Source organism: Mauremys mutica, chromosome 21, assembly GCF_020497125.1.
Source record: "Mauremys mutica isolate MM-2020 ecotype Southern chromosome 21, ASM2049712v1, whole genome shotgun sequence".
NCBI classification, from domain to species: domain Eukaryota; kingdom Metazoa; phylum Chordata; order Testudines; family Geoemydidae; genus Mauremys; species Mauremys mutica.
In genome coordinates, this window is record NC_059092.1 from 8,168,388 (window position 1) to 8,184,199 (window position 15,812).

General features: G+C 43.9%; 1 protein-coding gene across 1 annotated transcript in view; it reads right to left on the reverse strand.

Moving 5' to 3' along the window:
- TTLL10 (tubulin tyrosine ligase like 10) overlaps positions 1 to 15,812 on the reverse strand; it is a 129,968-nt gene that overhangs the window by 26,600 nt on the left and 87,556 nt on the right. Inside the window, exons 8-10 of the mRNA XM_044995985.1 lie at positions 3,991 to 4,074; positions 1,500 to 1,635; positions 309 to 427 (exon numbers count right to left, since the gene is read on the reverse strand). Of these exons, the coding sequence (XP_044851920.1) occupies positions 309 to 427; positions 1,500 to 1,635; positions 3,991 to 4,074 (339 nt within the window). The remainder of the gene's footprint in view (positions 1 to 308; positions 428 to 1,499; positions 1,636 to 3,990; positions 4,075 to 15,812) is intronic.

Consider the following 15,812-nt stretch of genomic DNA (forward strand, 5'->3'; position numbering starts at 1 on the left):
GAATGCAATCCACCCATGGCAGTACCAACGTGATGCTCGCTTTCTGGGTCTGCATCTTTATACTGCCCCCATCACCATGGTGTCTGAGCAATCACAGCGGCATCTTCTCCACCAAGGCTTCACCCGCTTGGTTGAAAGGCAGCTTTAATGTTCTCTTCACCCAGCTGCTGCAAAACAGCTCCGAATTCAGCTCTGTGTCCATTGCTCCTGTAACGCTGCCCTGCCAGGGAACCCAAATCCTCCTCCTCCTTGTAGCTCTGCGAGTCCAGTATTCCCTCGCTCTCCCCGCCACCACTTTGACCTCTTACCTTCTTTGAAGTTGTAATAGGTCTCTCGGCTCTTGGTCTCGCACCATTTCAGTTTGTAATCCTCCCTTTTGTTGTCATGGATACGCTGCCAGCCTTTGCTCCTGCAGTAGACGCTCACCCTGCGTGGAGAACAAAATAGCAAAGCAGCCACTGCTTTTAATGAAGAGTGAATTAGCTCAGAGTCCTTCAGTTCCCTGAGACTGTCCCTAGAGGGCTGACTCAACAACACCTACGAGCTCTGAGGTGGGGGAGAGGGGGCTTCTCCCCTCTATAGTCAATTAAAGTGTATCCTTGCGGGACTGTCCTGGGGTTTTTGAGAGGCAACGATGATGGTGGTACAGGCCTCGTTAATGAAGGCTGAGCTGATCAAATGGGGCTATTTCAATTAGGAGGGAAATGGTACCTGTGGGAGCCCTGATTCCTCTGTGCAGTGGGTGGCTTGGCACGAAATCTCTCTGCCTAAGACTTCAGAAATGAGGGGGAAGAGAGAACAGCTAAGTAGCCACTGGAAAAACTGAATGTGTTTGTAAACTCAGTGTGGTGGCACCTGAAGAGTTGATGGGGAAAGCCCATGGAACTGCAGCAAGGAGCGGGACAGGGCCCCAGAGTTTGCTCCTATTCTGTGTCAGGTTCCGGTGACTGCAACTCAAAAAGGATGTTGGCAAATTGGAAAGTTACAAGAATGACTTGAGGTCGGGGGGGTGGAAATGTCTTCTAGTGAGAGGCTTAAAATGCTCAATCTATTTAGTTTATCAAAGAGAAAATTAGGAGGTGATCTGTAGGCTGTGATCAAATACCTGCAGGGGAATAGATTTCGGATAGTAGTCAGCTCTTGAAGCTGGCAGGAAAAGGTATAACAACATCCAGTGGCTGGAGGTTGAAGCAAGACAAATTCAGACTAGAGAGGGGCTCAGTTTATAAACAGTGATTCTTAACCATGGGAACAAACTACCGAGTGCCAGGGTAGATTCTCCATCACTTGCAGTATTGAAATCAAGACTGGATGTCTTTCGAAAAGACGTGCTATTGCTAAACTGAAGTTATGGGTTTGATGCTGCAGAGATTAGCGAGGGGAGGGACTAAGGCCTATGCTTTGCAGACGATCAAACTACATGATCATAATAGTCCCTGCTGGCCTTAAAATCTATTAATCTAACTACACAGAAGTCTCTGGGGAGAAGAATGACTTACAGTCCAGCCCCATTAGCACCGCCAATGTAAAAGAACGGCCCTGATGACTGAGGCTCCTCCAGCTTCTTGTCTTCCGGCTGATCTATTTTGGACTTGGCTTCATCCACCAGCTCCACTTCAGATGCGCTGGAAGCAGCTGCAAGAATTAGAAAGAGGGAGACTTGAGCCAGGCTAGCGAGGTCTTCTCTATCAAAAGCACTATCTCAGCAGAAGCTAGCAATGAAAAAGCACGTATGCTGTTAGATCATCCAGTCTATTCAATGGCCAGTGCAGGGCATGGTCCCTAGATAGAAGAGGGATCAGATATTAAACTGACGGCATATATTTGGGTGTGTGAACAAAATAAAATAAAAAAAACTAGAACAAGGCAGAGATTTACAAGAAAAACTTCTCCTAAATCTGCATTGGCCTATGGTAACAGTCTTACTCAGTAGTCACAGGGATTAGAGTAAATGCAAGGTTTTATGGTTAACGCACTCAGCTGGGACTCAGGAGATCTGAGTCCAATTCCTAGATTTGCCACAGAGTCCCTATATGATCTTGGGCAAGTCACTTCATCCCTCTATGCCTCAGTTTCTCTAGCTATAAAATGGAGAATGGCACCTCCCTATTTTAGCAGGTGTTGCAAGAATAGATTCGTTAATGTTGGAAGGTTCCCAGGTATTATAGCGATGGGGCCATAAAAATGCCTATAACTCAGTTATTCATATCAGAAATTCAAGACCACAAAGTTGGTGGGAGTTTTGCACAGGTCGGGGGTGAAGAATAAGCCACTACATTACGACATTGACTCTAGCTAGGCTAACCACGCTTTGAAGCAGATGATCATGAGTCTGTTTGAAGCCTATAGAATTTCGCTGCGCATGCAGAAAGTGACAGCTCTGAGGTCCCGTTCTCAGTGATAGGCGGCCAGGAAATGGAACGGCACAAATTAATTGCGGTGACACGACTGTAGGAGTTGTGTGGGTGGGAATGAGAAACGTTCAGCCAGCTTCAGACTGGTAGCTAATCAGGTCAGGGCTTGCCATGGTTCTGTTACTTATTCTCAGATGCTAAGGCTCAGATGCTGATGAACTGGCAGGGGATAATAATGATTTTCAGAACAAAGCTAATGAGATCGGCCCTGTCTTCAAGAGCTGCAGTGCGATTTCCTGGAGAGAATGACGAGGCTGGTATCTAGTGCCAGCAATTGGCAGGCATAATTCTAACTTTGGGCCCTTTTGGGAAGGACAGTCTTGTGGGTGAGGCACTAGACTAGGACTCAGGAGAGCTAGGTTCCATTCCTGCCTCTGCCACAGATTTTGTGTGTGACCCTGGGTGGGTCACTTATTCTCTCTGTGCATAAGTTCTCCATCTCGGCAATGGGAATAATGATTTTTATCCCCTCGACTGTGTGTATTGTTGTTCTAGACTGTAAGGTCTTTGTAACAGAGACTATCTCTTATGTGTCTGTCCTGCACTTAGTGGAATGGGGTTTTGAGCTCAACAGAGGCCTCTAGGTGCTATTATAGTACCAGTAGATAATAACCAAGGGTGGATCATTGTATTGAACAATTAGAAAACGCTGGGAAATAATGCCCTGGCATTTCAGCGACCATACCTAAGGCTGTTTGCCTGTTACTTCTCTGTACAAACCAGATATAGAACCTTGATGCCATGACAGTTTCCAAAACCGATCACTCATTGTTCCAGAACCCCTGCTGCCAGGCAACCTAATAAATGCAAAGACGTCTGATGCTCTGAGAACCTGGAGTGTCTTGGCATTATTCATATAGTGCCTGATCCTGTCAATGGGAATTTTGATATTGACTTCAGTGGGACCAGAGCACAGCCACAATGCAGCTGTGGGATAATATCCTCTGTGTTTTCCAGTAAATCAGAAAAATGATGGCTGGAGAGCTCTTCCACTGGAGTAAATCCATGTAGCTCCACTGGAATTTCACTGATTTATGCCAGTTGAAGGGCTGATTCTAAGAGATTATCAAATTAAAACAATCACAATCTGAATCAAACCATAAATAAAAGTACTGGGCCGCTTGGAAGGTCTTCGGCCATAATACGAACGAATAGCCTAAACTGTCTAAAGATGAGAACCTAAATAAAGTCACAAATTTTAACATTAAAACCTCCATCTTTCCCTGGAATAGGAGGTAGCTGAAAAATTAAAAAATTACTTGGATAGAAACTATCAATTATTGTCATTTTCTACTCTTATGACTGGATCTTGTTACAAAATTCTTGAAGAGCAGAGTTTTCTACCCAAGGATTTGGAAAAATAAAATCCTGTGTTTATCATCTCCTTAATTTGGAAATATTAAGACACTGAACTTTACAGCTTAGAAATTGCACCCAGATACTATGGTGATGGGTATCTTATACTTGCATGTAACAAACACAATTTGTTGTTATTATTATTATTATTGATTATTTATTATGCCATCTAATAAGCACGAAGAAAGAACAGAAGGAGGGAAAGGGGAGGGTTGCCTACTGCGTTTGTTCTCAATGCCCATGATTTTCAGCAATTCCTTTCCGAAAATACACCTGAACTTGCTGCTTCCTAAATATGTGGAATCTGTGAACAAAGAAGACAGAGATGAACCTGTTAATGCTAAATGTCACTTACCACTGGTGACCCAGCATTATGGGCGTAAGCCACATCTGATACCTTCCTTGGAGATTAGCTCCATAATTCAGATCAGGAGCCAGAGCAGAATTTCCCCAAAGTCCAGGAGCGTTCAGATCCTGGGTTTGGCCCATCTCTAGTTCTTCGATACAGGATAACATCTTGCAGTCAAAAAGTTCACATCTGTGACCCCTTGCACAGCAGCAAGGTGGGTGTGTTGTCCAGGAATGTCATTAACAGCACCCACTTGCTCCTGCTGTGGCCATGAGTGGGTAGGCGCAGAAAGAGGAGGGGGTCAGAGACAGCAAAGGCAGGCAAGCAAAGGGTCAGTAGCCAGAGACAATACAATGGGATGGAGTGGAATGAGGACCAACCCTGGGACAGGTGTGGCCCAGAGATGCAGGTTGTAATTTAGTCCTTAATCCAGCTCCTTACTTGATGGAATGGAATTTACACGAGCAAGGAATGACTGTTGTGAATGAAGATTTTCAGAATTAAGCCCACTGGGAGTTTTGCCAAAGCAAGGACTGAATAAATCCCGGGTAAAGAGTTTGGGATTAGGATTATGACTCTGTCATTCTCAGTTATGCTGGGCCATAGATGGGCATGTCACTTGGTCAGCCCTGCAAAACCTCCAGACGCTGGTGGCCTCAGGGGACCAGGGCGATCACAAAGTGAATTTTAGGCTGATGGTTTTTATTAGAAGTCAAACTTTTGCCTCCAAAGGTGGAAGACCTAAGTGCCTGGCCCAGTCCTGGGTTCATACTGTTTGTTTCGTGGCCGCTGGCCAGTCTCTTGACACATTAAACATATTTATTTTCAAATATTTGCCATTTGCTGGCTGAAGGATACAGCTTATGGGAAAGGCATTATTATAGAGGTGTGAGACTGTACCCACAGCTCTCCCACCCAATTCATTATTCCAGATAAAAGCCATCTCTGCTATTGTTCCCCTCTTTTCTGTGTATACTTTACAGCACATGTAGGGCTTAATTCTGCCACGGTGCAGAACATACACACTCACCAAAAAACCCCACCTGTGTGCAGTGAAGAGGGAAGGGGCTGAGTTGTCTACCTGACTCCTCCCCCCCCCCCAATAATCCATGAAAAGGCCAATGCTTGCCTCGGCCCCCTATACCAAGAGTTGTGGGGGGCATTTGAGGAGCAGGAATGATGTTTATATAGAGACCCTATTGCCCCATCAGTGGCTTCCATGTGTCACTCACTCACTGGTGTGTGACCGGTCCCCCTCTGTGCTGATCCACCGAGGAGATGAGTCGTTACAGCCCCCAGCTACAGCGCCTTGACCCTTTCGCTCAAGCTGTAGCAGCTCCTGCATTTAGCTCTGGAAATCCCTGGTGTACTGGCCCGGAGGGCGGCCATCACGTATGCACACCCGTCCTGCTGCACCAATTATTCATGTTCCTCTCAGCGGTGGTTTGTGCAGAGGGCTACGTGTGGGTGTGTAGAATACATCCTAAGCCACTACTTCTTTTTTCTCACAGGCAGATTTTGTGGCTAATGGGTGGGAGCTCTTCCTGTGTGTACTGGGGAAGCGGTCAGGCAATGGAGATTAAGGGCTGGAGACCATTCAGAAAGCCCATCTTCCCAGCAAGGATTTTGAATCTCATGCCCTGCCACCCTACAGTAAAACCTGGGTGCAGCCCGCTGCAGTCCCAGCAGGTTCTCCTCTGTGTCTCTGAACTAATCAGAATTGTAGCTTTGAGTATGGAAGATCCCAGCACCAACAGAAGTGATTCTCTGTCAGCCAAGTGACACAGGAGAGAACTTGCAGGTTTCTTGCAGTTAAAAGTCTAAGAACCAGGTCCTGAAGTCCTCACTCAGGGGAAAATTTCACTGGGGGCTTTGCCTGAGTGTAAGGGCTGCTTGTGAGGAGCCCATGAAGTGCAATGTGCATCATGACAAGGGTTTGGGGTTTGGCACACTTAGACCAAGTGGCCTACGAGAATGGTGGTGTGAGATCTTAGATCAGTTCATAGTGATGGTCTCTCATGGCAGACAGGGATGGTGGAATTTGCAGGAGCACGGACTGAGGGTACTGCAGAAGCAGTACTCAGCTTTAGCGGATGAAAGAAATAACATGTGTTGCTCAGAAGAGAAACTGAATGAGTTGCATTCATCGTTTCTATGCTTCCAAAGGAATCGTTGGATTCTTGGCTAGGTAATGGTGGAGACGAGGAGGGTTAAAGTTGTAAAACGGGTGAATCCTGGGGAAACCACCAAGGACTCACAGGACCCACTTCTTCAAATACGCTCTGCCCTGACTATATTGTGTTTTCTGTGAGATCAGTTATATTTGGGTGTATATTGTGTATTGCTAATATAAAACTCCCAGGGGAATGGGTGGCACTCGATCTTGGTGTACTAAGAATTTTCATGATATGGTCCAAAGCTTTAAAATCTGGTTCTCTCCTCCCCCCCAACACACACAAATATTTGTGTACACAGTTAATGGAAATCAAGTATTTATATGTCTAACTGACATTGATTGTGCCTTTAATTTTGCTGGTGAAAACAAAAGGGAAGTGACACATTGACAGTGGTTTTTCAAAATCAGGTCATACACACACATTCATTCTCTCTCTCTCTCTCGCTCTGCTGTCAGTAATGGAAATCCTGTTTCCTAACTGTTTAAGGAGCAATTGTCACTAATGTGGTGAAATCTCCAAACACTATGTGCCAAGTAATCTAATCAAGGATCTCTAGGAGAACATTATCTGACCAGGAAGAGTTCCAAAGAGGTTTTCATTGGGTAGTTCTGAGGAGCTTCCTGGTCAGAGAGCATGCAGTTTCTTTAACAAGCATTGGCTAACAAAAGCGAAAAAAGGAAATCTTTTCTAAACCTCAAACATTAAGGTCCCACCATTTATTGCACAAACAGGGCTTGATTTACTACCATTTTACTCCAGTTTTGTGCTGCTGAAACCTCTGACTTCAGCGAAATTATTCAGCTGTATCACGGAAGAAACACAATGGTGAATCAAGCCCTTGGTGTTTCATCCGCACAGCATTTTTAGCATTATATTCTAAAACAATATGTATTCCATCTCTCCTACCTGAAAAGTATGGCGGCCTTTTGATTGTTAAGAAGGGTGGGAAGCAAAGCACCCCTTTCTTGCAGACATTTTTTGTTGAGGCAATCGATGGTGCATCTGCATCTTGCCCTGAAGCCATAACATCTAAAAGTTGGGTTTAGTGATCATAATGTTAGTGTGATGTCATCTTTGACTCTGGTTTAGGCTGAAGAAGATGGGAAGGGGTTGTTAGGTGGATAGTAACCCTGAAAAGTTCGCCTTCATGTTTCCAGATCTCTAATAGAATTGGATCTGCATGAAGATCATATACCAGTATAAATATGTCACCAAAGGGATGTGATTTTTAACCAATATAGTTTTACTGGTACAACTCCTAGGATGAAATCAGTTGTACTTGCATAAAGGTCACTTATACCAGTATATCTTGTTTCCCTTCCAATATGGGAATAAACTATCGCAGTGGAAGCACATTTATACTGATATACCTGTGTCCATGTCTTGGGGGGTGGTTTATACGACTTTAACAATACCAGTACAGTTAAAATGATGCAGCATTTGCGGGTAGCCCTAACAAAACAGAACCCTCGAATGCCACATACCATATTGTCACTTTCAACAAAAACAGCCATCAACCAACTTGAATGCAAACTAACAACTTTTCGGTGGACAATTTCTAGCTGATGAACCTTCACCTTGTATAAACACACTCTCCAAAACAGGTTAGCGGGAGAAGCAATTAATTGACTTAAAGGAATTCATTGGCTTAGGACCTGGATCCTTTCATCTCTGGGGAGGCTGGTTTGAATCTTGACCAGGCCTGTGAAACTTATCCAAAGGCCTTTTCCCAGCGGTGATCTATTTTATGTGAAAAGAGTTGGTGGTCTCTGTCCAGTACATTCCCTGTGCCCAGGTGTCCACATCACAAAAAGCCACCACTGCGTTTGTCCCTCTTATCTGCTGTCTCAGCTGAAAAGACCAAGGAGTGAATGGGCCAGGGAGACTGAACTTCATATGAACAACCAGGTCAGTATCAAAATAGAGAGTTGCCTGAACTGCAAAGTTCAGCTCGGGATTTGGACTTATCCAAAGTAACGGGGTATTGAGAGATGAGGTTTCCGAAGGCTTTGGGGCCAGTTATGAAGTTAGGCTCTGGATTCAGAGTGGAAATTTCCCAGAACTCATGTGTCCTCACTCATATCCAGTGGCTTTCATCTATCTCTATCCAAAACCTGGGCTGGACACCCCAGCCTGTGTTTACTTTCCCTGTCTAAAGAGCATCAGGGTCTTACTGCCTTCACTGCAGCTGGCTACCCCCTCTCAGGTGCTGGAGCTAGAGATGCTGGGGAGCTGCCACACCCCTGGCTTGAAGTGGTTTCCATCATATACAGGGTTGAGAGTTTGGCTCAATGGCTCTCGTGATCCCCACGACACAAATTGTTCCTGCCCCTCCCATCAGACCCAAACTCCTTTTCACTGAGTTTTTAAAAGTTGAGACCCCTGCTCCATCCTTAACCTAGGATCTGGGTGTCAGCCCCACTCTTCTTGCCTCCAGTGAAATAAAAACATAGGCCATAAAATATAAAAGGCTTCCGTTTCAGAGGGGCTGAGAATTTGCCACTCTGTTGGCTTCGGTTGAAGTCATGTGTGCTCATTGCCTTTGAAAATCAGATCCAAAAAGCTTGAATAAAGAATGAAAAAGTAAAAATCCAAAGATATTCTCTCAGATCATTTATTTGAAAGCTGCCACTTGAAAGCCTGTCTGCAGCATGCAGCGTTACATAATCTATATATGAATAATTCCCTCGACTATCTACATCAGTCAGCCATGGCCTAGAAACTTAGAATTGGGTTAACTGCCAGGGGTATTGGAGGTAGGGGACCAATCAGTATGTTGTTTCCTAAAGAGTTTCACAGCTTAATACAGAGATAAATTGTGCTGGGGAAAAGGACTAAGTGTGTTTACAAGGCAGATGATAATTACTATGACTCCAGCTGCACTCACACAATATCACGTTATAATAGAACCTGTGATATCCGATACCCTGACGATGCTAATATGTTTGGGTGAAACCAATGGGAGTTTTGCTATTGACTTCAACAGGGCCAGGATTTCACCCTTTGAGGTTTATCCACATTTTTACCTCTGTGTTTTACAGTGTCAGTTTACAGAAGGATCTCTAATGAATATGCTTTCGCCATGGATAGAATAGAGTGTACTGGGCAGAAGAGAGAGAGACAAACACCACAACACAGTCAACCTGTGGAACTCGTTGCTAGGGGACGTTGTGAAGGCTGAAAATATAATGGGATTCAAAAAAGAATGAGATAAATTCATACAGGAGAGGTCCATCAATGGACATTAGCCAAGATGGTCAGGGTTGCAACCACATGGTCTTGGTGTCCCTGGCCTCTGATTGCCAGAAGCTGGGAGTGGCTGACAGGGGATGGATCATTCCTTCTTCATTTCCTCTGAAGCACCTGGCACTGGATGCTGGGCTAGTCAGACCATTGTTCTGACCCTGTGTGGCCGTTCTTATATTCTTATAAGTCCCTATGAGGACCCGTTCCCCCTAAATTCTTCTCCAAAATACTGCAGGCTTTCCTTTCTGATTTGATATTTTTATGATTTTTTTTCTTGCTGGGTTGCCTCCTTCTGCCAAAAGATCTCCAGTCTGCCCTCACCCCCGACCCCTTGTATTTCACAACTAGTCCGCAGTCAAGCTGTTAATGGCAAACTTTTGGTTATTATAATTACATGCTGCTGTTCAAGTTAATTAACCCTCACAACCCCCCCCCGGGTGAGATAGGGAAGCATTATTCCCATTTCACAGATAAGGAAACAGGTTCGGAGAGATGTTTTATCCCAGGTTACAGAGCCAGGCACAGAACCCGAAAGGGCCTGATTTCTACGCCCCTGTTCTATCCACTACACCACACACTCCCATCTAGCTTCATAACAGGGTATAGTGATGCTGACTTGGTACTTCTGTCCCTTCAGCTCTGTTCCATGTGGGACGGTGACTCTGTTTGTATAATACATCGAAGCACCTTAGCCTCACATACCAGGCTGTTAAAATGAGCCATTACATCATCCACTAACCACCTGGTATGTGTGTGTGGGAGGGGATGGGGAGGGAAGGAGGCAGGGGAGTTGTGGCATTTGCTAGCAGTTAAAATCCAGTTGTAATGTTGCTGGAAGATGCTGCTCACCAGAGCAGGATTTCCTGATCTATTTGATACCTGTGAAAGTTACACGGATTCCATGTCTTTTGGATTCTCTGCCCCGTGAGTATTCTGTCTTGGTGGCTCTCCTGGCCCTTCCTCCTTGTCTCCCTAACCCTCTTTCTCCACCCACGGCCCATTGTGGAACGGTGGGAAAGTCACATCCACAGTTACACCCTTTTCTCCCACTGCTGAGTCTAAACAGCACAGCTCCACTCGCTGCTGAACGACTGTATTATGACATCGACCACCTTCTTCTTGCTTCCCTTTCAACACCCCTATTCCTCTCATTTGCATGCTGCAACCCCATTGGTTGAAATAAGTCAGCAGGGCAAGAGGTATGCTCTATGGATGCAGATGACGGGCTATTACATCTGTAGCAGAGTTTTTTCCACTGAATGTTCAGAGCGACATTTGAGATTCTGTGACTAGCAAAATTTCTGGGTCATGAAACGGCTTAAACTGAAAGGGGAAAATGTCTGTGCAGAAGTTTTTGTCATGTTTATGCAGTTCTAATCTACAGATAAATACAAATCAATATGTGTGCAAAAATTATTTTGAGTAAGAGGCCCTGAACATACCTTTTCGTCTTCTTGCAATACCAAGTGGAATATGGATACCCACCAATAAATCCACGCTGCATTATTTGACTACAAAGTTCCTGATGGCACTTATAACAGTATCATCAGTGCCTTGTCAATATTCCAAACAGTGGCTAAAGAATGACACAGCTTTCACACAAATAAGATTTATCATTCTCAATGAACTGCATTACCAAGCATTTTTTAAACGGAAGAAGAGATGATGTTGTGAAAAAGTTATGCTAACGAAGCTCCCAATAATCAAAACAGATATGAGGTTCTCAGCCAATAACATGCTCTGACGGAGTGAACATTGCTTCCGTTTACTGTAAAGCAGGAGGTGTTCGGCTACATTGTATCCCTTCACATTATTTCTGATGATTCATGAGGCCAAAGATCATGTGCTTTCAGACAACGCTAGAACGGCTGCAGTCTTTGGGTCTGATCCAACTCTCACTGGAGTTGATGGAAAAATTCCAGTTGACATTAACGGGAGTTGGATGAAACTCTGTTTAATTGGCACTTCCTGAAATGTATCATTAATGGGGATGGGCAAACTCATTTGGCCAAATTTCAAACTCCCTTGGTCGTGGTGGGTTGGAAAGTTCAACTTGATCTCAGGGGTTCATATTTTGCTATGAACAAAGGAGCAGGAGGGAGAAGAAGAAAAGCATCCGCTGGAAAAACGTGATGGAAAAAACAGAACTGAGAATTGAGCCGAGTGAAAATCAACTACAGAGGGCCAGATCCTGAGCGAGGGTACATTAGAGGAGTTCCACTGAAGCCAACCAAGTTATATCAGTTGACACCCACCCAGGATCTGACCTAGGTAGCACAAGGGCAAAGGAGCAGAGAGACATAATTTCACCCCTGTGGAAGCCAGAAGCAAAACTCTCATTGTCCCGAAGTGAAAAACGAAGCAGGAAGCAGGCAGACTATGGAGACCCCAGATTCTTTGTCAGCCATTTGGACTGTTCTCCCGTGCTACCTGTTCTACTGTATTTCTGGTTTATGGTGCCTTACAATTTATTTGTGTTCAGAGGTGAAATCCTAACTCCAGTGAAGCCAATGGCACTTTGATATTGACTTCTATGGGGCCAAGATTTTGCTCATTGAAATATTTTATAAGTATTTACCTGCATTGTAATGTGCGTGTCATAGGCGTCATCTACACATTCAAGTGCAGTCTACAACAGATTGTGTTGATAGTTCTTTTATTCGTGTTTCCCTGCTACCTTCGCCCACTTAGCAAAGTGTGTTACTTCCTGAATATAAAGGAAGTGGAGTGTAAACTCTATGGGGCAGGGACTGTCTTTTTTATTTATCCTTATCTGTATTGCTTGTTTATATAGCGCCTGCCACCATGGGACCCTGGCCCGTGATTGGGACTAGAATAACAGGACAGAGTGTGTTTCCTGGCTTTCTGCCTAACTCTCTCTTCTTGTTCTTCCCTTTAAAAAAAATTTTTTTTTTCATTTCGTTTTTCAAAAATACAAACACATACGCAATTACAGAACACTACGTAATACAAAAATACTGCAACAACGACCGCAGAACACTCTCTCAAAGCAGACACCTCTAAGATGTCAATTTTCTTCCTCCTTAATGAAGCGAATAAACTGTTACCACAGGGAATTAAATTTAGTCTAATAATTAATTCTATGAAGCTCAGATGAGGTCATCTCTAGCACCCAGTCTCTGATATCCAGGATATCTATAGGTGTTAACAATGGAGAGGGGAGAAGATGGGGGGAAGGGGACATGTTTTCCTCAGCCCTTTATTATTTCAGCTAATAACACCAAAAATACCAAATTCTGGGACGTGAGCATGTAGTGGCTGCCGGGTTATATCTCCTCCTTGTTGCCAAACATGTCCTGAGGTACTATATCAATATAGCCTCTATGTGGACCTAGCCGTACCTATCTCTTACAAGGCTTGTGCTCCCTGGATAACATAGAGAAGGGAAGATTTCTTTACATCAGCCTGTGAAAATATGACCGAAAGCATAGACACCTGAGAAGGACTAAAATGGCTGCCGTGAGGTGGGGAATGTGATCAGTAGAGAAGTAAGTAACTGAGAGAGATGGCTAAAACCCTTGTATCTGGCTCTCGTATCAGAGCCTCGCAGTCTTTAATGGACGTATCCTCACAACACCTCTGTGAGATAGGGCAATGCTGTTCTCTTCATTTTACAATGGGGAACTGAGGCCCAGAGAGGTTAAAGGGACTTGCCCAAGGTTACACAGAAAGTCTGTGGCATCTTCTCACTCTTAGCTATGTATTTACTCTTTCTATGATACCCCTCACCACAGGACCTGAGTCTATGTGGGGAGCATTACCTGAGCAGCATGAGTGTGCAGAGCATGACTGGTAGTTTGGGTCAGGAGCAGGGGGAGGGGAAGCATTATCAGCAGGAGCGATATGGGGAGCTCGTCAGTAGTGCTGTGTCAGGAGTGAGTGAAAAGATGTTCATAGCAAGACACGTCTGTTTTCACAATGGCGTCCAGCACGAAAGCTGGTCTCATCTCTCTGCAGTTTTATAGCACCGTTACTGGTACGCTTTGAAATGCGGATCTAAATATGTATAGGTCTATTTTTAACATTCATTCCTGCTCTCTCTAGAGCTGTTTGCTTTTTTATCCTCCTTACCCAGGGTTGCTAAGAAATTAACCAATTTTAAACAATCCCATTTATCCTGAGACATGAACTCATGAAATAAACTGCAGCGATTGAAGTGTTGATAAGGAGACTCTTCCATTAGTCTGAACACGTACCTGTCTCTGTTTAATACTGGGAGATTCCATAATTACACAGAGAAAGAAGATCAAAGTGTCCCATCCCCCGGGTCTCCGTACAAAGATTACAGATGAACTTTCCTGCTCTTTGAATCTTTTGACACATAACGTTTAAGCATAAGTCCTTTTACCTTGCATTTATTTGTGTGTTTTGCATCTCTGGATAGCTAATTATTAACGAGAGGATAATGAAACAGATCCTCCAGTCTATCCAAGTTATTAATTAAAAATCCTATCCACAGCAGACGGGCCAAATTCAGGTCTTGCTTTCCCCCATGCAACCCCACTGGAACCAAAATCCCGTCATGGCTTTCCTCCATGCAACCCCACTGGAACCAAAATAGTAAATGAGTCTTCTGAATTGTGCCTTGCAAATCTTCGTGGGCATCTATCTGCATGCGCAGAATCCCATATTTGTGCATCTAAAATGATACTTTGCCTGCAGTTACCCACTTTGAACACACAGAATCCTGTGCAAAAGGGAGTTTAAAAGTGAGCATAAACAAACAGCTGCACAAATTTTGTCTATGGTTTAGGAGGCCTCAAAGTGTCTAATGTATATTTTGGGATGACTCATAGTAATATTAATACTGGCACATGAGAAACTGAGGCACATAGAGGTAAAGTCATTTGTTCAATGTCATAGAGTGATAGTGCAGGGACTAGAATCTGGATCTCTTACTGCCCTGCACTAGAAGACTTCCATTGACTTCAATGGTTTTTGTATCAGGCCCTTATTGTACTGGTTCATCCCATCTTTCTCCAACCATTAGACCATGCAGGCAAGCTCCTCTGACAGATACATGCATTTTGGGTGGTCCTGTTTTGAGCAGGGGTTGGACTAGTGACCTTCTGATCTCTCTTCCAACCCTAATCTTCTGTGATTCTATGTCAGCTCCAAGATACAGAACCATGGGTGCCAGAATAGGGGCAACACTGGAATAAAGCTAGTCATTTGCTCTACCCAGCCTATCTCCAACCTGGAGGGCGCTGATTGCTATAGGGACATTACATTGTCCTTCCCAGAAAGAACCACCACTGAAGTGTCATTTTCAGGACATCCTGGCAATGAACAATGCTGACTGGCTGACACAGCGAGAGGTGAGTCTATACTGAGAGGAGATGTGTAGGAGGGGTTAAAAGATACTTGTCAGTTAAGTGGGAGTGAAGACTAAGGGAGCCTAAAATGGAGTAATTGGGCCTAGTAAATTACTCCATCTGAATCTGAGACATCATTAGACTCATCTCTGAATTTGGCTCATTGGCTTAATTGGGAATTGTGGTCACTCAGGGCCAGGTTTTTAAAGGTATTTAAGCACCTAGTTGGATTTTCAAAAGTATCTAGGCACCTAAAACTGTGTCTATCAAGATGAGGTCAATGCATAAGCGCCTCATAACGAAGCTTAGCTTCTGCTCTTGACACATACACAATGCTGCCACTCTGTACTCGAGAAAATTTATTACCAGAAGAAACAAAAAGCACCAGCAGTTGACAACATAAGGTCTGCTTTTTCCTATGGTCATAGAAAGGGTGGTCTAACCGATTGCTATCTAGCTGCCCTGTCTGTGGAGCCAGAGCCTAAACCTACCTGCAATTCTCATTCACTCCATCTAAATTGTCAAAGCATCTTTCTTAAAGGTCAAAATATTCTTGAAGATTATCTCATTATTAAAATGTTTCCCTTTGAAGTGAACTAATATACATTTTACTACCAGTGCATCTATGTGATTTTTAACAATGCAAACATCAGAAGACAATGCTGATTATTGTATTTATCGCTAAAAATGTTGTGGCATTTCAGCCAAATTGCCTATCAATGAAGAGATTTATGTTTTCTTCACCCAAATTTCCTGCTAATGGAGAGGTTATTTTTCTCTCCATGTTTCCAATTTTTCAACTTAAAAGCTTAATTTAAATGATTTCAGTTTCACTAGAGGTTTGCCACTGACAGTAAATTCTAACTTGATTTTTTTTTAGAGGCGAGGCACACACCCATGTTTTCAGTGTTGTTAATAAGAGGTAGCAATTGTA